General features: G+C 42.4%; 1 protein-coding gene across 8 annotated transcripts in view; it reads right to left on the reverse strand.

The window, feature by feature from the left end:
* Window positions 1-27099, reverse strand: part of PTPRT (protein tyrosine phosphatase receptor type T) — a 1173155-nt gene that overhangs the window by 238887 nt on the left and 907169 nt on the right. For all 8 annotated transcript variants that reach the window (XM_037810913.1, XM_037810912.1, XM_037810909.1 and 5 more), the window contains exons 10-11: window positions 22322-22523; window positions 20915-21017 (exon numbers count right to left, since the gene is read on the reverse strand). In XM_037810913.1, coding sequence (XP_037666841.1) covers window positions 20915-21017; window positions 22322-22523 — 305 coding nt within the window. The remainder of the gene's footprint in view (window positions 1-20914; window positions 21018-22321; window positions 22524-27099) is intronic.

Raw genomic sequence — 27099 nt, forward strand, 5'->3', positions numbered from 1 at the left:
AGTGTCCAAAACAGAGTGCCCACTAACAGTGGCCAGGAGAGCAGAACGCTGTAGGGCCTTGGCACTCAGGGTGGTCCACGGACCCGTGGCATCGCCATCACCTGGAAATTTCCTGGAAATGCAGAATCTCAGGCCCCACTCCAGACCTACTGAATCAGAATTTGCATTTTAACAAGAATCCAGGTCATTCATTTACACATGAAATTTTGAGATGTGAAAAAGAACACTCTGTGGAACTGGAAAAATGTTCTTTTTTTCCTTTTAAATAAATATTCTGGAGCATTTTCTGTTCCCCAGGGGAGAGTCAGGCTGTTTCCGCCGCCCCGGGCCTTCCAGTGCTGCCTGTTAGATCCCAGAAGAAGAAACTAACATGTAGAAGGAGTTTCTAACCCAGGGGCCCCACAGCTTATCTCACAAGAAACAGGTGCCCCATAAACTAAAGAAGGAAGGCTGTTCAAAGCTGTTCAAGGCTGTTCCAGCCACAGCGACGCCTCAAAGGCGGGTAAGGCAAGGTCAGATATGTCCATAAGATGAACAACCAAAAAGGCCTGCTCTCCCTAGCTAGATAACGCAGCTGCTTTCCTAAAAAGAATATTGTCTCAGAACTCTACCAACCAATCAGCCCAAAACTAGATAGGCACTTACCCAGTCGAGGCACAGAACACCACAGCAGACACCCTTCCCAATGTGGGTTCCTTTTTTTGTTAAGTAATGCTGCTCTCAGATAGAGAGCGGGAGTCACTATCTTTTTCTTCTTTTCTGCTGGCTCCCACCTGCTTTCTTCCTCTAATAAATCTTAAACTTTATACTTAAACTTTGACTTGCTGCGCTGTGTGGATTCTTGAACGGCTCCCAACCTAACACTGCCTGCTTCCAAGGCTGTCCTGGGAGCAAGTCCTTTACCCTCCTGCCAAGTCCTCAGGTGAAATGTTGTTGTTTCTTCAAGTCACCTTATGTGGTGAGAGGATCAAAGAAAGAAAATAAAGTTGAACAAGACTAGCTTCAATAGGGAGTCAGGCTCCAAACGTCATGGTTAAAACCCATAGTTTTTTACATAGGCTTTTTACAGAGGAAGATGCTACTGCAGTTGTTTCTAGGATGCTTCGGTGTCTACTTGCAACAAAGACATTTGCTTTAAGAAAAGGAAAGTGTCAGTTGAAACTCCTGAGCGTCCTTTTGTAAGACCACCTGAAATCAATTATCCCCAAAAAGACCTAAGCTCAAAGAAGGTAAGTGGGATAATTGTTAATTAAGCTTTAAATTAATCATAATAGCTGGAATATTAGTGCCAGATAGGGAAAATAAATGCTATAGAAGAGTTATAACTCCAATTAAAACATTTTTCCGATGGGAAAACGTAGCCCACTGATGAGGTTGTTGGCAGCAAAGCAGTGAACTGAAATCACCCATGTGCAGAAAATTGCAGGTGCTGGGTCCCTGCCCAAAATCAGAATTGCTTGGGGTGCTAATTAGATTTGTAAATTCCAGGGCCCCATGATGAATCTCTGGATGTGGGGTCTGGGACTATGAAATTTGAAAGAGCTTGTCAAAAAATTCTTATATACACTAAATTTGAGAGACCCTCCTCTGAAAGCCTTGCCCTGAATTTGTGCTATCCAGTAAAATACTCATGGAAGCCTCTTGGTCTCAAGGTTTGGCTGGGGGTGGGGAGGAAGTTTGGAAGCTTTCGTCAATAAAAGCCCTCATACGGCCACCTCCTGTGGTCATAATGTTATAGTAAAAGTGCAGGATATAGGATAAATATGAACAACTGTTGTGAGCCACGTTAATTCAGCATTTGAGGCATAATGGTGCAATCATCTAATCCAGCAGTTCTCAAAGTGTGGTGGACTGGAGTTTCCTAGACCCCTTCAGTAAATCTGCAATATCCAACTATTGTAATAGCAATATGAAGACTTCGTCCTTTTTTCACTATTTTGATGTTTATATTAAGTGCAAAAGCAATGGGGAGTAAAACTTCTACCTTAGCATGAATCAGGCAGTTTTACCTAACTGTACTTGTCATTGTATTCTTTACCACCACACACTTGCTGTAAAAAAGAAAAAAATCCAGTTTCACTTAAAATTGTCTTTGATGAAGCAGTAAAAGTGTTCATTTTATTACATCTTGACCCTTAGGTCTTTTTAATTTTCATGTGACACAATGGGAAGTGTGTATAAAACACTTATGTTTACGAAGTACTACAGTTTCTTAAGGAAAAACATTTGTATGACTGAGTTGCAGGCTCCACTAGCCACATTTTTTCATGAAGCGCCATTTTGTCTTGAAAGAATGCCTGACAGACAAATTAATTATTCAGATTTGGATATTTGATATAGCTAGATGGATAAACGAAGTCTTCCTGTCACTTTCAGGAAAACTGGTAGTATTTGTCATCAATGACATAATTGGGATTCCAAGAGAAAATCAGAATTTGGAAAACTTGTAACCACCACTGTGTGTCTGATAGCTTCCCAAAACTTAAAAACTTTTCTGATGAAGTTGGTGGTGATATTAGCAAATGTGATTTTTTGATATTGTATAAAGAAATGTTTCAACATTTGGAAGATTTTCATACCTCAGTGAACTAATATTTTCCAAATGACCAGTGCAAAATGTTACAAAGTCATGTGCAGATAAAATATCCATTCAAAGTACAAGATAGACGGATAGATTTTATTGTAACAGAGTATGAAAAGTTTACTGATATGGTTTCACGGCAAATAAACTTTAAGGGACTACCACTCAGAGTTTTGGTGTAGTATCAAAGAAAAATAGCCATAATTACCTGAAAAGTCTATAAATATTCCTCATTTTTCAATTGTATATCTTTGTGAGGCTGGATTTTCTTTTTTACACTTCAATCAAAACAACTCATGGCAACATTTTTTTTAATATTAATTTTATTGAGATATATTCACATACCACGCAGTCATACAAAACAAATCGTATATTAGATTGTTCACAGTACCATTACATAGTTGTACATTCATCACCCAAATCAATCCCTGACACCTTCATTAGCACACACAAAAATAAAAGAATAATAAAGTAAAAAAGAGCAATTAAAGTAAAAAGGAACACTGGGTGCCGTTGTCTGTTTCCTTCTCCCATTTTTCTACTCATCCATCCATAAACTAGACAAAGGCGAGTGTGGTCCTTATGGCTTTCCCAATCCCCTTGTCACCCCTCATAAGCTACATTTTTATATAATTGTCTTCAAGATTCATGGGTTCTGGGTTGTAGTTTGATAGTTTCAGGTATCCACCACCAGCTACCCCAATTCATTAGAACCTAAAAAGGGTTGTCTAAAGTGTGCGTAAGAGTGCCCACCAGAGTGACCTCTCGGCTCCTTTTGGAATCTCTCTGCCTCTGAAGCTTATTTCATTTCCTTTCATTTCCCCCTTTTGGTCAAGAAGATGTTCTCCATACCACAATGCCAGGTCTACATTCCTCCCCGGGAGTCATATTCCACGTTGCCAGGGAGATTCACTCCCCTGGGTGTCTGATCCCATGTAGCGGGGAGGGCAGTGATTTCACCTTTCAAGTTGGCTTAGCTAGAGAGAGAGGGCCACATCTGAGTAACAAAGAGGCATTCGGGAGGAGGCTCTTAGGCGCAATTACAGGGAGGCCTAGCCTCTCCTTTGCAGCAACAGTCTTCCCAAGGGCAAGTCCTGTGGTGGAGGGCTCAACCCATCAAACCACCAGTCCCTATGTCTGCGAGCACATTAGCAACCATCGAGGTGGGGCAGGCCAATACCCCTGCCTTCTCCATCAGCTCCTCAAGGGGGCTCTGCATATTTTTCCTTGTTTTTTTTTTTTTAAAAAACTTTTTTTTTTAAATCAACTGTATAAAAAATAAAAAAATAAAAAAAATTTAAAAAAACATACAATAAAAGAACATTTCAAAGAGACCATAACAAGGGAGTAAGAAAAAGACAACTAACCTAAGATAACTACTTTACTTCCAACATGTTCCTACTCTACCCCAAGAAAGTAACCTAATATAGCAACATTTCTGTGAACTTGTTCCTACTATACCCATCAGAAATTAACAGACCATAGTCCTTCCTGGGCATTCCCAGAACGTTAAATTTACCCACGATAGCTTATCTGTTCTTATTGGATTATCATTCCCCCTTCCTTAATTGCTCTCTATCGCTAGTTCCCCTACATTCTACATTATAAACCATTTGTTTTACATTTTTCAAAGTTCATATTAGTGGTAGCATATAATATTTCTCTTTCTCTGCCTGGCTTATTTCACTCAGCATTATGACTCCAAGGTTCATTCATGTTGTCATATGTTTCACGACATCATTCCTTCTTACTGCCGCGTAGTATTCCATCATGTGTATATACCACATTTTATTTATCCACATCTGCTGAAGGACATTTGGATTGTTTCCATCTCTTGGCATTTGTGAATAATGCTGCTATGAACATTGGCGTGCAGATATCTGTTCGTGTCTCTGCTTTCCGCTCTTCCGGGTATATACCGAGAAGTGCAATCGCTGGATTGAAGGGTAACTCTATATCTAGTTTTCTAAGGAAGTGCCAGACTGACTTCCAGAGTGGCTGAACCATTATACAGCCCCACCAACAATGAATAAGAGTTCCAATTTCTCCACCTTCCCTCTAGCATTTGTAGTTTCCTGTTTGTTTAATGGCAGCCATTCTAACTGGTGTGAGATGGTATCTCATTGTGGTCTTAATTTGCATCTCTCTAATAGCTAGTGAAGCTGAACATTTTTTCATGTGTTTCTTGGCCATTTGTATTTCCTCTTCAGAGAACTGTCTTTTCTTATCTTTCGTCCATTTTATAATTGGGCTGTCTGTACTATTGTCATTGAATTGTAAGATTTCGTTATATATGCAAGATATCAGTCTTTTGTCAGATACATGGTTTCCAAAAATTTTTTCCCATTGAGTTGGCTGCCTCTTTACCTTTTTGAGAAATTCCTTTGAGGTACAGAAACTTCTAAGCTTGAGGAGTTCCCATTTATTTTTTCTTTTGTTGCTTGTGCTTTGGGTGTAAAGTCTAGGAAGTGGACATGGCAACATTTTAAGTGCAGAAACAGATATGAGAATCCAAATGCCTTCAATTAAGTCAGACAGTAAAAAGATCTGCAAAGATATGAAATAACATATCTCTTCTTTCTCACTTTTTTGTTTTGGAAAATACAGTTATTTTAAGTAAAAATATTTTATTTATGTTAACATGTAATGGGTTTATTATTCTTAAATGAATGAAAATATTTAAAAAATATTTAGCTGTAAATTTAATACAGTAAATATTGACTGAGAAAACCCATGTGAACAAAATCTCTTTGAGGCCTTATCAATTTTTAAAAGTTGTGAAATGGCCTTGATACCAAAAGCTTTGAGAATTGCTTATCTAATTATACATTTTAGAAAAACAAAATAAGGCCTCCAGATCCCTATAGGTCAGGGTTTCTCAATCTTGGTACTACTGATATTTTGAGCTGGATAATTCTTCCTTGTGGAGAGCTATGCTATGCACTGTGGGATGTTACATTGAATCCCTGGCCTCTATCCACTAATTAGACGTTATTAGCACACCCGTCCCCACCTTCCCCCCAATTCTACCAACCCAAAATATCTCCAGACCTTGCCAAATGTCTCCTGGGGACAAAATTATCCCAATTGAGAGCCACTGCAATAGGTAAATAGGAACAAGATATAAAAAGACAATTTGCAAAAGAAGAAATGCCAATAATATAAAAATACATGGAAAAATATTCTGCCTTGCTAGTAAGCCAAGAAATGCAAATCAAAATGACATTATACTACCATTGAAAACCATTAAATTAACAAAGTAAATGTAAATTATAACGTGCCTTCTTGGCAAGGATGTGGTGGAACTGGCAGGATTCTAGAAATTCTGGAAGCATTGTCAATTTAGTCATTTTATTTGGGAAAAATAATTTGGCAATGGCTCACAAGACTCAAACATTTTTTTGTGACTTAGGATTAGAAAGAACATAGACTATGGAAACAGCATTACATTTGAATTTTGGCTCGGAATCTTACCAGTTGTGTGACATTGCTTAATTTATTTAAATAACTTAATTCATAAAAACTGAGACAATAATGTCTCCAATAATGACTTCTGTGAGTTCTGGATTAGATAATAATGTAAGTAAACTTCTAGTTTAAAATAGAAGATATAATACATGCCATTTATCCTCTCCTGAGATCCTGCTTAAATGACAGTAAAAGATGAAAACACGGGTAAGTCCACAAGGAAAAAGAGAACAGAGAAGGGTCATCATTGGATGAGACATTTCAACAAAATCCTGAAAGTCTGAAAATGGTTAGAGGAGAGGTACCTGGTGTGCAAGCCAAAGACAGCCAAACTGTGAAGGGATGTGCGTAAGAATAATTGATTTGCCCCACAGATCTCAAGAGAGACCCAGATCTTGGGGCAATGGGGTTTGGACAGTGTGGAAGTGAAATCTAGGCTGAAAGCAGGAGTGTTGATCACAAGTCTGTGCAGGAGAACATCAAACTTTTGGCCATGGGCAGCCCCTACGCCTCAGGCAGGAGATTAGGAGTTTCATCTGGAGAAGCTGAATGCCTCCACCCAAAGCAACAACCAAAACAAAAACAGCACTGCAGCCAACTTTCTGAACACTGCAGGTTTAAATAACGACAACTTGAGACTTACTGGTCAGGAGAGAAGCGCTTCCAACAGGAAAGAAAGTGGCCGAAACAAATTACTTCAGAGGAAACAGAGATGAGGCATGAGTCAGGAAAGCCCTTTGCTCCCCAAATCAAAACAGTGTCCTCAGAAAGGTCTGAGAAATGAATACTTCTAGAAACGAGAAGCGGATGCTATGAGAAAGTAATTCAGAGAAGAGGAAATAGTTCTTAAAAGGAAATAATACATCATCATCATCATCATCATCATCATAATACAGGGGTTGGACTTTTTCTAGAAAATAGAGTGAAAAAGACAAAAAGAAAAAAATGGAAGAAAACAGAGGATTTAATAGTAAACCTGAAATGATAGCGCTTTATAGGGGGAAAATGTATGATTAGTAAAATAAAGATATTGCCTGAAGAAAATAAAAGAATTGTACAATCTACGATGAATTAAAGACAAAACTGTGGAAGAAAGGGAGAAAAATCAGAGGTAGTATAAGATAGTGATTAAGATTCCAGACTTGAAACCAGACTGTCTATGATCAAATCCCAGATCAGCCACTTACTAGCCTGTGATTTGGGGCAAGTTATTTAATCATTCAATGACTCAGTTTCCTTATCTGTAAAATAGGGTTAATAATAGTCCTTCCCTCATAGGATTCTGATGAGAATTCGAGTTAAAATATTTAAAGTACTTAAAATCCTGACTGCACAGTGAACATTAAGTTAATTATATAATACTATAATAAAAATAGTATGCCACTTGGCTGTGAAATAACCTACTTTTGTAGAATTATAAAATTAGCCATTGTGTATTTATTTAACTAAACATAGTGGTACTTGGGAAAATGGAGGGGAGGTATTAGATGATTTAAGACAGTCAGATTTTCATCTATCATAGCAGGATGTTGATAAATAATATCTGCAATCAATAACTTTAAAATAGCACATTATGTAGAGATACTTCCAATTCCCAAAAGAAATGGCAAAGAATTAAATTGCAGTTGCCTCTGGGGCATAGGACTGGGGAGTTGTAAAAGGTGGGGCAAGGAATGGTTTGACTGTTTGATTTTCCACCTATATACATTTGTTACCTTGAGATTTTTTAATTAAAGAATGAAAAAGGTTAACAGATATGAATTGGCAGTCAGCGCCTGGCATATAAGAGTAAGCACTCAGTCCATTTTAGTTCCCTTTTATTCATTTCAGTAATTCCACTCTTGGAGATTTTTCCCATTTAAAGATACAAACCACAAGAAAAACATGAATAAATATGTTTATTGCTGCGTTATTTGTGACAACAAATAACGGGAAATGACCCATATTTTCTTGGGAACAGCTGAGAATTATACCAAAAACTTGATGGAATGCTATACACCAAAAATGTAAGTTTTTTGTTTCAGATGGCTATGGATTGGTTAAAACAGACCACATACACACACACAGTCAGTCCCTGAGGTGTTCAGACTAGGAAACAGGAATCTGAGAGAACCCAGATGTCCCGACAGAGGAGGAGCAGATGTAACATGTCTCAAGGCAGCTTTCTCTGCATCCCCCCACCCCCACCCCGAGTCCCTAATAGGGGGCTCAAAGCTGCCAAGGTCACTGTGCAAAGAGAGTTTCTTTCCCAAACTAGAGTTTCTTTTTTAGCTGTGGCACTGTCTTTCATGCTTTGAGTTCACATCACTATTCAGGAAGAAGGTATAGTAGCAATCCATGTCATTAATAGAAATTATTATAGATATTTAGCTCCCTCCTCCCCCTTCTCCAATCAGATGGCATTAGCGAAATCACACCTCACCTGGAAGTTGCTCCCAGCTGAGGCTCAGCCTCCAGCTCTACAATGCCTCACATAACCCATTTCTGAGCAAAGGTAGGCATGAAAGCTATATAACAATAGGAAAAAATTGACAAGCCCTCTGGGATATAGGCTGGGAAAACCAGTTTCTCTGAACCTCAGTTTTCTCATCTGAGAAAAGGGGATCACAATTCCTACTTCCGCATGATGTTGTGAGTGTAAAATGAAATGGCGTTTGGGAAGCAGCAGCCATAGGTTCCACTCCATACAGGAGCTCAACAAAGCTCAGCTGGATTTGACTTTGGGGAGCTGTGACCCACTCCTTAGAAAAGCGCTGCTCAAACTCAAGCATGAATCAGAATTACCTGGAGAATTTGTTAAAATTTAGATTCCTAGGCCTCAATCCCAGAGTTCCTGATTTCAGAAGCCTGGGGGTAGGGCCTGAGCCTTTGCATGTCTACCCAGTTCTCTGGTGATGCTGACAGGACCAGACTTTGAGAACCAGTATCCTGCAAGATCAAAATTCTAAGAAAACCAGCTGGGATAAAGTTTGAGACTTTGGAGAGGGAAAAGAAAGGTAGGTAGGGAAACTTGTCTAAGGTTTCCTCATCTGTCCTTGGTCCCAGTACCCACTCTGTGTGCCGGGTGGATCCAACTCCCCATCCCTCCCATACTCCCTTCCAAGGTTCTGCCAGGCTCCCGACCTGGACCAACCATTCCTTGTCAACCTCCTGAATGGAAAGATGACAACCATTTCATTTCTGCCCAGGGCCTCCGTGCTGTTGCAGAGACCACCTTTTAGGTTCCAAGAAATTATGCACTCGTTATGGAGGAAATTAACACCTCACAGCAAACTATAATTAGGAATTCTTCAATTCAGTTTATGTTTTTTCAATTAAGCACTCTATAATTTTAATCATGGGAGCATTAACATGTTTCTGTAATTTATATACCTGTGGTATAATTAAGCCTGGGAAACACATTGCTCTAGACCTGAATGGTAGTGACTGTTTCCCTTCACACTTGCAGTATTACAGGTCCCTGCTGGAGAGATGGTGTCATTTCCAGAGGAGCTCTTGGTGAGGCCAGTGACAAAACTCCTGGCTTTGGAAATGAGATGGCTGTTGTAGACCATGTGAATATATGGCCCGTGCACAGTTATCTGCATCCCAAAGCTTCAACTCCAATTGCAACTTTTAAAACATTCCCACCATTGGAAAATGCTTTGGACAACTGTTCTTGGAAACTAATTTCAATTAAGCAGGAACAGGGTGTCCTGGCAGGGAAGACATTATCTGAGAGTCGTGGGAAGCAGATGGCTTTGAATTGAAGAACTTGAACAATAGGGTGAAACTTAGCTTGGATTGGAACCAAACTCCTTTAAAAAAAAAAAAAAAACAACATTGACTCCTCTTCCCACTTTCTCTAATTCTGCTCCTCTTTCATAATCTCAGCTCTGCCTTTTAGCCAGAAAGCAGGGCCTGAATCCTATGTGCAAGGTAGTTCTCTTGGGAGTCTGAGCAGTTCTGCCAAGCCAAGGAATTCAGAGGCACAATGAAAGTTTTTGTGCTTATTCATACTGAACCTCTGAACTTTCTGAAGGTTAAAAACCTTCATTTTTTTTTTCCTCTTCTTCCTGCTCTCCCCACAATAGCAAATTCAGATTTGCTGACTGCAATAAAAAGAAAAAGAACATAATCAAAACTGGCCCGGGGGACAATGCAGACAGATTCCAACCCAGCTGAGTGACGCACCCATATTGCTGCAGCATTTTGGCACTCAATATATTTTGTCTGATCTAAGAAAATATGAACTTTTTATAGAGTGAAAGTTGGAAATGGATTTGTATTTCCCAGGCTGCTCTAGCCTTCCACAAAAGAATACAGATTTGTTCAGATTCTGATGCTCAGCCTCTCCAAACATCCATCTTCTACCTAAGCCCCAACATCTGCACAGAACTGATATATTCGGATATGCTATCAGCATGCAACAACGCATCATGAATTATTTCAGACACCAGTCATTGTCATCATCATAAGAAAATAGGGGTGTTTTTTTTTTTAACCCCCACATGGACAGGGATAGAGAAATAGGCTGGCAGTGATCCTAGTTAGGCTCTTATGAGAGAAAACTGATTATTCTCATGCTGAAACATACACCAAACGAGATGCAGGAGTTCTGAAGCTGTAAACCCAACAGGGGCAACTCCACAGTAAAATGTAAAATAATTGCTTCCCCATATTATGAGAATGAACAAGTATTGGCACTGTACAAGAAAATAACCTGGTTCCCTGTAAAGGCTCTTTTCTCCATACCTGAGGTCACCTGAAGGCTAAACTGGTAGTAGTCAAATGGTGGTCCAAGATCAGCAGCATCAACATTATCTGGGAGCTTATACAAAATGCGGATTCTCAGTCTCCATCCTGGAATTTCTGGGGATGGGTGGGAATCTGCATGTTTAGCTCTCCCAGTGATCTGATGTTTACTAAAGTTTGAAAACCTCAGGGTTTGACCAGTCCTTGGACTTTATCTCCCGTGAGGGTGATGGCATGGAATTTTGGAAGTCTAGTTCGGTAGGCCAGGGTCTCAGCAGCAAGTCAGTCCGGCCATAGGTCTCACGCTGGCTTTTGTGTCTTACATCTTATGCCCATGTCTGAGCCTCCATTTTATTCCTTATTTCCCATGACAGGATCCCTTGTCTTTACCTCTAGCACCAAATGCTGGAATTAACAGCCTCCTTGAAACAGGGGCCCTGCCCCCTTGCTATCAGCCCTCCTCATGTCTACAGCAATGCTATGCCATAGAACCTTCTGTGGGATGGAAATACTGCCCAATATAGTAGCCACTAGACGTATACAGCCATTGAGTACTTGAAATGTGGCTAGTGCAACTAATGAACTAAAGTTTTACTTTTAATTAATTTAAAAAGTATGTATCTGTAAGTAGCTAGTGGCTACTGTATTGGACAGCGTAGGTCTAAAGTCTTGCCTTTGAATCTTTGCTACATGACTGGGGCTCTTACCTCCTGCCCTGGCCATGAATACTTACTTTATAAACTTAAAAGCTTTATAAATTGCTTAGTAAGCCTATGCTTAAGTGGTTATGCACTAAACAGAAAACCCCAAGCGGCTGAAGACAGGAAAGAAAAAGGAGGGGTTGCACTGTGAGGGGGTAAGCACAGATTTCTTCTGCAAAGTGGCAGAGACTCTAACCTTTAAGTTATTCTTTTCCTTCCAAAACCTGGGGCTGTCAGGATCATCTCTCTCATTGCTGCCAAGAGGAGGCAACTCCTGAGCAGCCCCAGGCAGCTGGCGCAGGTGTTGTGCAGAATGCTTTTTTGGATGAGAGCAAACCTCCTTGGATTCTAACATGGCACAGATCCATGCACTAGCCCAGAAAAACATCAATAGATCAGGCTATAGAAATGCACTTGATGGAGCAGGCTTGAAAGTCTGACCTTTGGGCAGATGTAGGCAGAGAGACTGAGAACCCTCAGATAGCAACCGCGCGAGATTTGAGACAATGCAGTGAGGCAAACTGTCATGGGAAGTAAAAGACAGCAGAAAAAGTTGGAGAAAGAATGAGAACCAGGAGAAGGCACCTTGCAAAGTCACTCTTGCTCTTGCTAAGGGTTTCACTGGTTCCCCAGGGAGGAAGGATTAGCCTTATAAGAACTATATCACTTAAGACACCCCTTCAATTCATGGTCTGCCTCTTTATTCCTTGAAATACTTGGCTGCAGTGACCTTGAATCCAGTACAACCTTCCCATCATTACCACCAACATGGTCACAATCAGAGCCATATAACCCCATAGAAGGGCTCCATTACTGAAGCCTTATCTATTACCATCTTACTCTCTGAAAACCACCTCCAGCTTTCTGAGCCTATGGCTGCTTTGTACATGCTATACAAATTTTCAACAGCATTGATATCCCCTGGCCTTCAATATCTCTGTTTTCTGCAGAGCAGCCTTCATGTATTTTATTTATTTTAAATCAAGCCTGGACCTCACGGTTGATTTTCAATCACTTTGTTGACATCTGCATTTTATATTTCCACTGTCCTGAATCAACCTATGCATCTTTCTTCTTTTCTCAATATTCTAGTTGCTTGGAGCTCTTAGATAAAATATTCCAAAAAATGTTGATCATTCCTTTTTATTTTCCTTAACCATTCTTCCTTTAGTGTTCATGACACTAAAGGACATGACAGTTTGCCTCACTGCAAACTCGCTCACTGTGAGTGCCCTGGTTTTCCTTCAACCTCTTTATCCAGTTCTTTTCCATCTCCTGTGATTCCCTGATGGAGTTTCGTAGAGCTCTGTCCTGTTACTCGTCTCTTTTAATCTAAGATCTCCCCGGACAAGGTCATTCACTCCTGTCATGCTTTCAAATACCACCTGGATGCTGATTATTCCCAAATCTAAAATGTCTGCTCAAATGCCTCTCTAGCTCTCCAGACTTCTGGAATTTAAATAGTCCCTAAGGTAGGAGGTGAATATGACGACCACACTCTCCTTTCCCTGATGCCGTAACAGTCCTTGTCTCCATCTCTCCAGATGGCAGACGGTCCAAAATAGAACACTCGCTCGGTCTTCATGTTCTGTCGACTGCTCCATTTAAAATATTCCTCCCCAAACACCTGTTTTTGCTCCTTGGTTTGAGCCTGAGAAATCGAATCCAGAGTCCTTCAACAACAGAGCCAATTCTTGGTAAGCTGGGTTGTTAGGGGGCTTATAAGAAGGGGACCTGCAATGCAATTAGAGTGAGCTGAAGCAAATGCAACCCCCCCCCCCAAATTATTTGGGTTTCCCACTTCTTCCCTCCTGTTTTCCTGAATGATCATTTTAAGTGCAGCTCTCTGACACACCTACTGGGCTGACCCTCTCCTCCTTGGGTAGTTTCATTGGCGGTAGTTATAGTTCCCTCTAGGCACCTCGTTAAATCCTTGGGACAAACAACTCATGGGCACTACAGTATCATTAGTCAGCACTACAGTATCATCAGTCCCATTTTGTTTTTTGTTTTTTGTTTTTTTTTTTTTTTTTGGTTGCTTCTTCTGGTATTTGAACCCTCTTCTTTTCCAGCATGCTTTTAGGCTTGCCTATGTGAGTGCTGACCGCTGAGAACTGATCTTGGAATTGTAGCAAGGAATGAGAACAGCATGGTGGTATCACTTGCACAGCCAAATCTTCTTGTGGTTTAGGTGGGAGTGTCTCTTGCCCACCCACCCACAACCAAAGTAGGGCACTTAGCATTCCTTATCTTGTGACTCTGGCACAGGGGACCCAGAAATCTGGGGAAGTAAGGGAAACAAATGATGTTTGGAGAGAGAGCTTCTAAATGTAATTGCAGTTTCTTATCTCTTCTGAAGTGGACTGAGACTCACAAAATCCTCAGGCTGCTCTGTGTTAATAAATCCTCTAGATTTTTATTTCTCCTTCCTAATTGGATACTATTATAGCTGGTGTCAGAGAATCCGATGGTAATGATTCCAGTTTTGCTTGCTGCACCTCCGTGGACTGGCAAAACCCTCCTGTGATTGTGTTCGAGCGCTCCCACTCTGGGCTTCATGGTTATTAAAGGAAATCTGGAGGAAATTTGGCAACGTTTCCTTTCCTTCCCATTAAAGTTTTTTCTTTCTTTAAAAGTTGGCTAGGTCTCCAGTTTGTACTGTAGCTAATCACTGTGCATTTCAGAATCTACAGTCTTAACTAGCTGTACCTGTCAAATGCAAAAGGATTATGAATTCTCATCGGGAATGAAGAGAACTTGCAGTGGCCTTTAGAAGCCATTCACCAGTTACACTGTCTGCCATGCCCTTAGCCCTCCAAACTGGGGCTGCAGCACGTGTGTACCACAACCCAAGCAGCCCAAAGGAATGAAGGTTACATGTCCTGACTGATCTTGTAGGAAGTCCTGCAGATTGTCCTGAGCATGCGCGTGAAGCCCACATCAGATCCCAGCCCTGTCCTTACTAACAGTGATTCCTCAGATACCCAGTTGGTCCCTATGCCATCGTCACCCAACCTCTGGCCTCTCTGGATAAAAGGTGTCCTTCCAGATTCTGCTCTCCCCTCAGAATTCTCTGGCCCAGAGAAAGGCACCATCCTCCAGCCCACTCACCAAAGCCAGAAACCTGGGAGTCATCTTGGACAATGATGGTTTCTTCTCACTTCCCACCAACCAGCTCCATAAAGAAGTCATCATCCAGGGCTTGTCAATTTATTACCTCCAGTCTTAGATTCCTAGGGACTGCTGTTGAAAAAGTACCACAAGCTGGGTGTGTGAAAGGTACTGTCTCACATTCCGCAGGCTGGAAGTCCAAAATTAAGGTGTCAGCAGGGACAAGGGAAGAATCTGTTCCATGCCTTTTCTAGCTTCTGGTGGTTTGCTGGCCATCCATGCCATTCTCTCCTCTGACTGTCGGTCTCTACCACATGGCCATCTTCTCTCTGTCTGTCTGTGTCCAAATTTCCTCTCCTGATATATTGGATGAAGGCCCTCCCTAATGCAATTTGGTCTCCTGTTAACTAACATTTCCAAAGATCCTATTTCCAAATAGTATTACATTTATGGAATCAGGTATTGGGACTTGGACATATCTTTTTGGGAGACACAATTCAACCTCTAACACCTCCTAAAAGTTTTCTCTCCATCATCACAACCACACTAATTTGGGTCACCTTCATTTCTCATCTGGACAACTAAACTGCCCCCACTGGTCTCTCAGAATCACTCATGTCCTCTGTGATCTGTTTTCCACACCAAGGAGGATCATATATTTTGCTTGTTTAATACCATTTCTTGATTTTTCATTGCTCTTAGCATATAAATCCTTAATATGGCTATAACAAAGCCCTGTGTGATATGGCCTTTGCACATCCAATCCCACCATGTGCCAGTCTCCCCTGCATTTGCTCCCCACTCTCATCCTACTGGCCTCCTTCCAGGTCCTCTAACATCACCTCTGACTCCTCAGTCTGAATCTGATCCCTCTATTAGGGAAAAGAGTGAGACACCGAAAGAGGAAAACCCAGTAAAGTGTGCATTGATAAGCTGGCTACTACTGTGGCCAACTGGGGCTCAATCCCAGGATTCTGAAGTCCAGTGGACAGGTCTCAGTGACTGATTGGTGCGAAGGTGAGAGGAGGGTGAGTGAAGGACATCTCTGAGGAAGCCAGCTGGGAATCCGGGGGAGGGTCTGCAGCAGAACTTGGGGCTCTGCCCCCAGCCTCACTTCAGGGACTATATTACAGTGATTAATTCATGGCCAAGTGACTTTCTTTTGAAGGTTACTACAGATACATCAGCATGACAGGTGGGGTGTGAGGGAAGAAGACGCGCTGCATTCGAGTCGGAGCTGGATATTAGATTCTAGTCACTATTTGATTGATCTTTTAAGCAATTCTGGGAATCTGTCACTTAAAAACCAATAAATCTTTGGAGGCCTGGGGAAAGCAATGCAAAAGCAATAAATCTCCATTGTGGAGTATTAAAAAATAGACCAAGCTGCCGAGGTGGTTTGGCTGGAGGGATAAGGGTGTGGGAGCCCCTCACAGCAATCCCTCCTTCTGCCCCTGCTCCCCTCTCTGCACACCCGATTCTATCAGGCAGAGTTAGACCCATGGGGTGTCAAAGGAGCAGCAAGATGCAGAGCAGGGGCTGGAGTTTGGCTCAGCCAGGGTCTGAGAATTGCTGGAATAAGATGGGAAGAACAGGCCTAACTTGGTGGGGCATGGAGGCTGTGGATTTGAATCTGCATGCTAACAGGGAGCTCCAAGAGACCTACTGGGGTTCACGAGGTACGGGCAGGACCCACACAATCTCGGGTTGGAGGACCCCTGAGAAGTTGACCTGCCCACCCTCGCCCTTCATTGATGGAGCTTCACTCTACAGTATCCCCACCCACCAAAGGGCTACCCAGTCATCACATGACATCACAGGCACGGGGAACCCAGGACCTCCCGCGGGAGCAATGAACTCAGAGTTGGGAATCTGGGTGCACGTACTGGCCCTACTTCTAACGCGCTCTGTGACCTTAGGCCGATCATTTATCATCTTGGACTTCAGTTTCCTCCTCTGCAGTGGAGACGGTTCTTCCCAACTGACATACCCACCAGGTGAAAGTGGGGGTCAAACTATACAGTGAAAGTAAAGAAAGTATTAACAGTAAAATATGATTGTGGCAAAATAGAATGAGACTGTCCTACATATGCCTTTCATCTTTGACCCAATGCATTTAGTGAGTTTTTGAGTGGTGTGGTCACAAAGTGTCTTCAGCTCCTGTACATCCTGCTTCCTCCAATGAGCAGGACTCCACATTTTCTGGGTTTTGCTCATCCCAACAGTCAACACCTCCGTCAATCAATACAGTCACTGTCCCTGCTGCCTTCATATTGTATTATTTGTTTTTACTGGTTTCATTATTTTGTTTGCTTATTGCTTAGTGCCTCCCTACCCCCATACACATTTATACTGACTGGATGGTAAACCCCAGGAGGTAATGGTGTGTCTATCTTGTTTACTGATATATCTCTAATGCTTAGCTTAGTTCCCAGAACATAGCAAATGCTCAAAAAATATTTGTTGAGTGACCTAATGGCCAACTGCCTCGCATAAGAGCATCACAGTTCCCAGGGTTCAAGGAGAAAGAGGGTTAAGTCTGAAGTCTTTTGTAATGTTGCCATTGCTGTCCCTGCATTTGTCCTGAAAATCTGGCTGAGTGGCATCGATCAGTTGCTTCTACTTCTTGACAAATGTCCAAGCAACAGTCTGGAAATAATCCCAAAGACTGAGTGTACCACCCACTATCGGTGATCCAGAACCTTGGGAAGAAAATCAGCCAGACATTTCCAGGCACCAAGCATTGCCCCTTTGAGCAGTGACATTTATTTTAATATTTTTGGATGGAAATGTCACCAAAATATATCATGTACATCTTTCTCTGAGGGAGATAGTATAGTATAGTGAAATGAGTGCTGGTTTTGTGTCAGCTGAACTGGGTTTAAATTCTACCTGTACCATTTACTTGCTTTGTGGCCTGAGTCAACTCAGCCTCTGTTTATGTCAACTTTTGTATCTGCAAAATGGGGACACTGTTAGAGTGAGATAGAGATCATGCTATGTACAATGACAGGCACACAGCAAGTGTTTGCTTATTACATAGAAACTAGTAGTAGGCTCTTTTAGCTTGAAGACACAGAACCTAAATCCGCTTTTTTGGGTGAACCAGGACTGACCAATGAAAACCCATGGCCATAGGGTCTGCTGCATGAAGACCTTCTTGTGGCTTCAGTCGCTGTCTCTGCTTTGTAGAGTTTTCCTCTTCCTTTGCTCCCTGCCAAATGTCATTTCTCATTGCTGCTGGGGAACTTCCATCCCAGTCTCCTTCCTAATTTACTACAGTCTAAGGATGCATGAGTTTGTTAAAGAGATGTGCAAATGAAGAGTATATAGGCTCACAGTGAAAATACAAGGGGATTCTATTTGTGGAACTGGAAAAGCTTTCCCATGCACATTGGTTTGTGTTGCTCAGAGGATCCCTTTGCTGGAGGAGACAGAGCTGGGTCCTAGAGTCAGGCAGACCTGGGTGTGAATTCCGGCTCCATCACTTATGGCTCTATGATTTTGAACTTTAGTTTCCTCATTCCTAAAAGGGAGACATAACTATTCATAGATTGTTTAGGACTGAATTCTCAGAACATAGTAGTGCTCAATAAACAAAAATGGTGATAATTACTCCCATCTGATTTCATCTTGCTTCTGATGCTTTCTTAGAAGTTCACAGACACATAGCCTGATGGTTGTCTGATCCTCTGTGAAAAAATTAGCTTTATCCCACTACTGGGAAAGACACAAATTATTTATTTCTCAGTACAATTCTAAATAATTTTTATGAACAATACGCCAGTGCCCAAAAGAAATTAGAGGTGCTTCAGGAAAAAGCAAAGCACTTCCCTCCCACCATGGAATCAAGGTCTCAAATAACTTTGGAAATTTTAACAGGAAGGAAACAGGCAACTCTGTGACTTTGAAGTGGGACAGATTTTCAAAAATGGTTTTGAATAGAATCTTCAAAGTTCCACAGGTCAGAAGCAAAGTTAATGTAGGAAATAACTCTGTGAAGAGCTGCCTGCCTTGCTTGGCTACTTCCATATTTTACTCATCTTCTGTGGAATAGTTATTGTCTATTCTTTCCAGATAAGGAGAACTGAGGCTCAGAGAAATTAAGCATCTTTTTAAGGTCATGCTAGAGCAGGATTTGATCCCAGGGACACAGCCTGCAAATGCAAATTCTTTCTTTTGTGCCACATAGCAGCCAGAAGACTGTGGGGAGCTGGACTGAATCCACACTCACCCTGAAGCCACACAGAGGAATGCCAGTCTGATAATATCCCCTTGCTGATGGTTTTTCAGGCTTACAATAATAAAGGGGATAGTTGGGTCTACTATAAAGGCCACAGGCTTTGGCTCAGATCTGGGATTTTCTCCTGGAACAGTTGCTAACTTGCTGTGCAACCTTGGACATGCTGCTTCCCTTCCCTGGGCCTCACTTTTGCCATCTGGGAAACCTTAGATTTTTGAAACATATAATGTTGCTATACAAAAGACATGAGACCTGTAAAATGAAGTATGTCTTTGTTGGCTAACAAAGAATACATAATTTGGCACCTGGGGGGCCTGCATTCAAACTTGGCTTTCTCAATTAGTGTCTGGGTGCCCTTGGGCATTTCTGAGCCTCAGTTTCTTCATCTGAAAATTAGGATAATAACATCTCACAGAGTTAGAGAAATAATTAAATGACAATGTTGCATAAGAGCAATAGGAAGAAAAGCAGGCATTTAATAACTGTTTGACTCAGGAGTCTCCATCTTTTTTGGCTCATCACAGGTAAGAGAGTCTTAGAACAACTCATGTGTAGCTTACAAGGCAAAAGCTCCATGGCCAGGTGTCCCACAAATACTACACATACCTGTTGCAAGGTCTGAAGACTTGCCTGGCCATTTCTTAGGGTGGAGCATTTCCAAAGACTTCAGAATAGACTGGAAAATTGCTGGTAAGGTTGGATCCAAGATGGAGAGCAGATATTGAGACCATCACAACAGCCTCCTTCCTGGCTGGTCTGTTAGCATCCAGTGTGTGGCACTGTGTGGGACTCTCCAGTGGCTCCCCACTGCTTCTGGTACAAGCCTGAGCTACTTAAACATGGCCCCATTCTCCTCCCACCACTCCTGCCTTGACCTTTAGACTACAGCAACTTTTACCACTCATGGTTATCCTCATTACAGCAGGCTACTTCTCTCCTCCATACTTTTGCTCATGTTGAACCCTCTTCTTACACTTTGGTGAAATCATTTAAGATACATCTCAGCATCACCTTCTCTGAGCTTTCACAATGACCTAGGCATAGCTCCGTAAGGTTGCACTGCATTTTAACTATTCATGTTTCTGTCTCCCTAACTAGAGTTTGACATTTTTTGGGACACGACTTATTCATAGGTAGTTCGCTACCATATCCCTAAGCATTTAAATGGCATCTGACACAGAGTAGATGCTCAATAAATATTTGTTGGATGAATGGAATGAATGGATGAGTCAATCAGTTCACCCTCTCTGCCCCCATTCCCTCTCCCATGCCTGGTGCAAAAGGTACTCAATGCTTGCTGAGCTGAACTGAGCCAATCTGATGGCTGTTCCACCCAACACTTGTCTTCATGTCAAGGGGACCATAACCTGCTGGCGCTCTGAGAAAAATCTGAAGTCAGTGTAGGAGCTGCTTCTCTTGTGCCTTGTTTAAAGGAGATGCCCACCCTCAGAGACCTGTATACCCACTCCCTGCCCTGGGTCAGCTTAGCTTCTGAGATGCTAACACACTGAACTCCAGCAGCCTCTTGTTAAACTTAGCTATGTGATCCTGACTGTGAGCTCCTGTGGAACAACAGGACTTTAAGGTCCTAGATTGGACCAGAACCAGTGTCATGTCCCGGATTGATCACTGAGCAGGTTGTTCTGAAAATTCAGCAAGTCTGTCTGTTTATTACTAGTGGCCAAACATGGAAAGGTGATCTTGCTGGAAGACTGGTTTCCAGGTCCCATTCTCATCCCATCACTCCTGTCTTGACCTTTAGGCTATAGCAACTTTAACCATTCATGGTGGTTAGACTTCATCCGTCTAAATTTACTATCAGGTGTTTTCCAAAAAGTTCTCTCCCAGCTCTCCTGAGATTCCCATCAGCATGTTCCCTCTGCTCCAGCCCCAATACTCCTTTGAGGGGTGAGAAGCTCCCAGCTCGTGGCCCCCTCTGAACTATGCTTGGGGCAGCTGGCCCTCATCTCCCCAGGAAGCCCTGCTCCTGGCAATGCCAGTGACATGATTCAGTTGGATGCATGTGGGGTGCAGAGAATGAAACCTGCAGACTCCAAATCAAGAACCCCTCCTTACCTGACAGGGGCTCCCCGGGACTGAGCAGGCTTCAGCATCACCGTGATGGTCGTGTCCGTTTCATTCAATGGGGTGTCGGTATCATACTCAGGCATCGATGGGGCTGAGCAGAGAACAGAGAGAGTTGGTGAGTTTGGTATAAGTCCCCAAACTGCTCACCACCTCCCCTTGGTGCCATTCTTAAAGACATTGTGGATACTAGAGGAGGGAGTGTGGAAAGCCTCCCAGGCTTCTCAGCAAGATGCCTTGACTTCCAGCCTGTCTGTAGGTTCCTTTAGGATGCAATAGACTCAGGGGGAGGGTGGTAATGATATGGCCAGTAACCCCCATAATCAAAAGGTCCCACATCAAATGAACAAACACAGGACATAAAACTATTTAACAGACATGAAAACATAGTCAACCTTGATAAACATATTTAAAAAGCAAATTATAGGAGTGATGAATTAGTTCCTCTCTGCTGTGTAGGTGCGTGTGTGTGTGTTTTCTTTAGGAGACCACCTCTGTCATACCCAACTGATAGGAGAGTGACTAAGTTTAATCCTTTTGGTAATTTAGCCATTTATATTAAGCATTACTAAAGCCCACATCCCTTTTATTGAATACTCAGTATTTCAATTTCTAGAATTTAATCCTAAAGTTATAACCTGAACTAATTCCATATTGTGTTTATTGAAGTGTTATTTTATAAAAACATGGAGATACCCAATATATCCAACCACAGGGGACTGTTTATTTAAATTACTGTCCATTCACTTAACAGAACAATATGGAGAAGGCAATGTAGCAGCATGGGGATTACTTATGGTAAAAGGATAAGTGAAAACATTAAGCTACAAAAACACCATAGGTTGCTGTCTTTGCAACTTATGTATGTCTACAGACAAAAACTGCATAGTTGTCCCATTTTTGAAAAACGGAAACTGTAAGGATGGTTTTGAGATAATCTTGCTGCAGTGCTGTGTAGTGGTAGAGGGGGCCCAACTGATGAAGGAAAGTTGCAGTCTTGGACTACATGGCTCAGTATCATCATTCATTCATTCATTCATTCATTCACTCAAGCAGACATTTCAGGAGAACTTGTGTTCTGTCCTGCACTGCCAAAGGGAATATTCCTAAAATTAAGTCACCTTTTTACAAACCAATTTGTATGCACAAAAAGTACTATTTATTACAACCCTGTGGTAAAGTATTTGGTGAAGCACTAATTAATATATAATTTTATACTTTAGGCATTTCACAGATTGTGTTTTCTTCATGTGGCCTCTAATGGTAACACAGTAGGGACTGCATTGTCTTAATTGCTCCAATGACACACAGTAACTGTTAATTCAGCCCCTTCCACTCCCAGGAAAATTAGGAATGGGAAAAAACAACTCTCTGTCTTTCCTTTTCTAAGAGAGATACCTGAAATTTTGGTGGCGATCCGAGTGGTGACAGGAGGCCCAAAGCCCTTCGCTGTGCTGGCCTTGATGGTGAAGGAGTAGGTGGTCCCTGGATACAGACCCACAAAGAGGTGGTGGGTTTCATTCCGGAGCTTGAACACTTTTCCCCTCTGGTTGGAGAGGTCAGCACTCGGGTCCAGTGAGCCAATAGCCTTGTAGTTGATCTGTACAACAAGCCAGCAAACAAAGAGATAAACACCTGCTCACGTGGAGGAACAGCAGGGGGTAGTGGGAAGGAGAAGGCATGTGAGCTCAATCAGCACATTCTGCTGAGCTGCCAGTTATGGGCCACGTGACAGATTCTCCACTCCCCCGACACTCCACTGCGGACACTATGGGGCAGTGCCACCCGACAGAAACTTAATGTGCACTACGTTTATAATGAAATTTTTCTGGTAGACATATTAAAAAGATTTAAAATAGAAAGGAAATTTTAATAATATATTTTGTTGAACCCAGTGCATCCAAAATATTATCATTTCAACATGTAATCAATATAAAAAAGCAGAGATATATTTTACCTTGTTTATTCATATTAAGCTTTCAAATCCACTATGTGATTTTACCCTTACAGCACATCTCGATTTGGACAAACCACATTTAAAAGTGTAGTTGTCCTGCATGGCTACTGCCTACTGCATTGGAAAGACAGCTGTAGAGCAGTGTCAGGAGGTGGCACCCGATCAGAAACATCTGGAAGCTTTGTTAAAAATGCAGATCCTGTGTCCCATATACTACACTCATAGATTGCACTTGCTTTCTTATATATCATCTCATTTGTCTTCCCCAAACCCTTGTGGGCATCAGGATGGTTATTCCCATTTTGCTGATGAAGCAACTGAGGCTACACTATAAGCAACTTGCTCTGAGTTGGCACTTTTCAAACTATCTTTGGTGAAGATCCAGTTTTGGTTGTTCTAATTGATTGCAGACAGAAAACAATATAAAGATCCCATCACACAGAACTCATCATGGGGGTCTGCCAGTAACCAAACTGCAATAGGAGGCAGCCACTGATCGTGCCCAGGTGTCCCGGCAGTACCAAGTTACTGTAAAAGTTTCTAAGTGCCCACTCTCCATTTCTGTACTTGCTGTGACCAGTAACAAACAACTATCAGATTGGCACTGGTCCCCACGGACCACACTTTGGCTACCATGTCTAAATTACACAGTTATTAAGTGGTGAACATGGGATTTTTTTTTAAAATGTAGCTTGTCCCACTAAAAATTTTTTATTGAAGTATAATATACATGCAAAAAGGTATACAGCTCAATGAATTTTCACAAACTGGACACGAACTTGTAATCAGCACTCAAATAAAGAAATGGACTTTCCCCTTGTGCCCCCTTCCAGTCCCTATCCCACCCCCACCCCACCCCAGCAAGGATAACCTCTATCCTGACTTCTGACGCATAGACGAGTTTTGCCTGGTTTTGAACTCTTTACCTATGGAATCATACAACACATACTCTTTTATATCTGGGTCCTTTGGCTCCACATTATATTTGTGAGATTCTTCCAGGTTGTGGCATGTAGTTGAAGATCATGCATTCTTGTGGTGACTCAGTGCTCTGTATTCTATGCCACACTGCCTCGCCTAAGACACCTTTCATTAATTGAAGAATCTGTTCATTCATCCACTTACACGTGTATTCCCAAGGTTCCTTCTGTACCCCTGTATTCCAGGCCCAGCCTTGTGTGCTGCTGGGGGCTCCGAAATGAACACAAGCCAGGCCCTGCCCTCGAATGGCTTCTATCCTAAAGAGAGGTCAGCCAGCTTCCCTCTACATTATGTTCCATCAACAATGTCCCGTAATTGACAGGGCAGCCCAACCCAGCAGAAAAGGAATGCATCAACTTTATTTCAAGAACATTTAAAAAAAGGAATTTGCTCCTTCTGGCAATAGCACTGAAAGTTCTTTGGAAAGAGGCGAGTGCTCTCTTATTTAGCGGTGGCACAATGCTTGATGCTACATGCAGAGGTAACTTTCACATTCCCAGAGGAGAAAGGCAGATGTTATTGGGAGCAGAATGAGCCCAAGAGGAGAAACCCTTGAAGTTGATAGATTTGAGCATTTTGCAGGGAGACCCTGAGGACGCATGTCCCTCCTGTAGGTTCCTGGCCAGTGGCTTTAAGTTGCACTGGTATACCTGTCCACTGCGTTCCTTCTGGTCACCCCACCCACACAAGCCTTCTCAGAGGCAAGGCCTGTGAGCCTCTACCTCTCTCTGCTTGAAGCCTTTTTCCACAGGTGCTTGGCAAGACGCACGCAGCCCTGCAACCCTCAACGAGGGACTAGGGGGAGTCACTGCCTAAATCCCCCAACCCTGCTTCCCAGTTTCCTGGGGAATCACTGGCTTGAAGACATCCCTACTCACGGCTAGCTACTTTTCCATTCTCTTCCCCATTCCCTAACTTTTGACTGGTATTTCCTAAACCTCTCATTCTGCTCAAATGTTTACCCTCGTCTTAGGGTCTCCTTCCGAAAAACTATGAACTAAGACAGAGTGGACAGGGAGGTATTTCAGAAGACAACTGAATTAATACCTGAAGGATGGTACAGAGTTAGAGCAAAAGAGTAGTGTTCTAGGCAGAGGGACAAAGGCCTGAGCTAGAAGAGGCTCAGGAGAAATCAGAAAAGTCTAGTGTGTCTGGAGAGTGGCCAGCCAATGGGGGTGAGTGGAGCTTTCCGTGTGCCACCATGATCCCAGCTTTCCAGTGCCAGGAGAAGGGAGATGCCCAGACAGCTCTGCCCACGGCAGTTAACCCTGTGCACCAGTGGAGGAGATGTGGCCATGCATCCCTTGGAAATTCCATCTGAGTGCACTGGCCTGGGCTGGTTGCAACTGCATTGATATACAGACCCTGGGAGGTAAAAATCATGCCTCATTTACTAGCCAATTCCTTTCCTGCATTCCAAATCCAATCTAAAAATGCGTCTATTTCCACCGAGCTGTCAATATAATATACCGGGCTCCCCTGCTCTCCTAACCTTTCCTGGTGTAACAGGATCCTCACTTACTTGTAATGAAACACCATGAATAAATCAACATATGTTAATATAGCATGTCTTCAATTTTTCATGAAGGGCCTCACCAAATCTAATTCCCACTGCTTTGTCAGAAACAGTCTTTGAAAAATTTAACTTGCAAGTTTTATGAAGTTAGTGGGGGACCAGGGTGGGGAGGGGAAGAAGGAAGTTGAGAAAAATGGAATGGGATGAAGCTGTGGCCATAAAACACATAATGCAAATTGAAGCTCTGCTTGGAAGCAGAGAAAAAGGAAGACTGTTGGAATGGCAAACAAAAAATTAAGGGTTGGTGGGGAAAGGGTATGGAGCTGCACATCAGCCCTGGGCTCCGGAGTTTGGTTGTGCTTTGGCTGTAACAAAGTTCTCGTGGGCAGCCCCTTTCTCCTCTGGCTGCTGTTGATGGGATCCCCACCAGATGCCAGAGCCAGAACTTCCTAATGAAGGTCCAGTCAGATCACTGCTGTGCTTAGAACCAAAAGAACAATGGTTTCCCAGGTTTCCCATAGCTCTTGGGATTAAGATCAAACCCTTTTCTTGGCCTAAAGGACACTGCATAAGCTGAAATCTGCTGACCTCTTTGGCCACTCCATCCTCTCTCTTGGACCCCAGGCATTCTTTCAGTAAATGTAGAGAGCCATGGTCCCTCTTGCCACAGGGCCTTTGCACCAGCTATTCTGTCAGCTTCCCATGCCTTCCCTTTACCTAGTTAATGCTCTTTACTTCTAGACCTCAGTTAAAATGACAGTTTTATGAATATCTTCTCTGAAGTCCAGGTTCTCTTATTTTATGTTCCCAGAATCATGTACCTCTCCTTTGCACCACTGATTTTATGTTTAACCATGCAAGTATTTCATGAGTGAGTCTTTCTGCTAGCCTAGGGGTCAGCAAAGTACAATCTCTGAGCCAAACCTGGCCCACCATCTAGTTTTATTGGAAGACAGCTATACTTACCTGTTTACATATAGTCTATGGCTGTTTTTGCACTAGAATAGCAGAGTTGAGAAGTTGTGATAGAGAACCTATGGCTTATGTAGCCTAAAATATTTACTCTCCGGCTCTTTACAGAAAAAGTTTGCTAACTCCTTTACTAGACTTTAAGCTCCAGGTGAGCAAATAATTTAATCTGCTTTTGTTCAATATTTCATCCCCTTGCCCAGGGTTGTATGTTATATATAAACATATGATTAAACTAGCTGTGTGGCTTGAGCAATTTGCTTAACCTCTCTGAGCCTCGGCTTCTTCAAGGGTAAAATAGTAATTCTAATATCAAGTTCTGTTTTAATTTACATTGCATGGTGATTCCAACTTCTTTGCTTCTGGAAGCCACCCTCTTTGTTTAAGAATTAGGCTCCATGGAGTCCGTGAGTGACTTTGGCTTCTGCACCAAAGTTCCAGTTGCAATGGATAAGGGGACATTCTTGGGAAGACCAGGCAGCCCCTCCACCCTGGGCTGAAGAGGAGGAGGCAAGAGAAGCAGGGAGAATAGAAGCAAACAATTTCTCTCCGAGGGCTCCATCAAGAAGGCCGTATTTGCTTCTTGACCATGCTGGTATTGAATCCTGCTGTGCCCCAAGCACTGGGCTACGTATGGAACCACATCGGTTCCTTTCTCAGATAAAGAACATGACAGTGTTCTTGTCCTAGGGGTGAGATGTGTATGGGGGTTAAGGAAAGACAGGAGACAACTTAGGGATGAGAAACGTGGCC

The sequence above is a fragment of the Choloepus didactylus genome, chromosome 19, assembly GCF_015220235.1.
Source record: "Choloepus didactylus isolate mChoDid1 chromosome 19, mChoDid1.pri, whole genome shotgun sequence".
NCBI classification, from domain to species: Eukaryota; Metazoa; Chordata; class Mammalia; order Pilosa; family Megalonychidae; genus Choloepus; species Choloepus didactylus.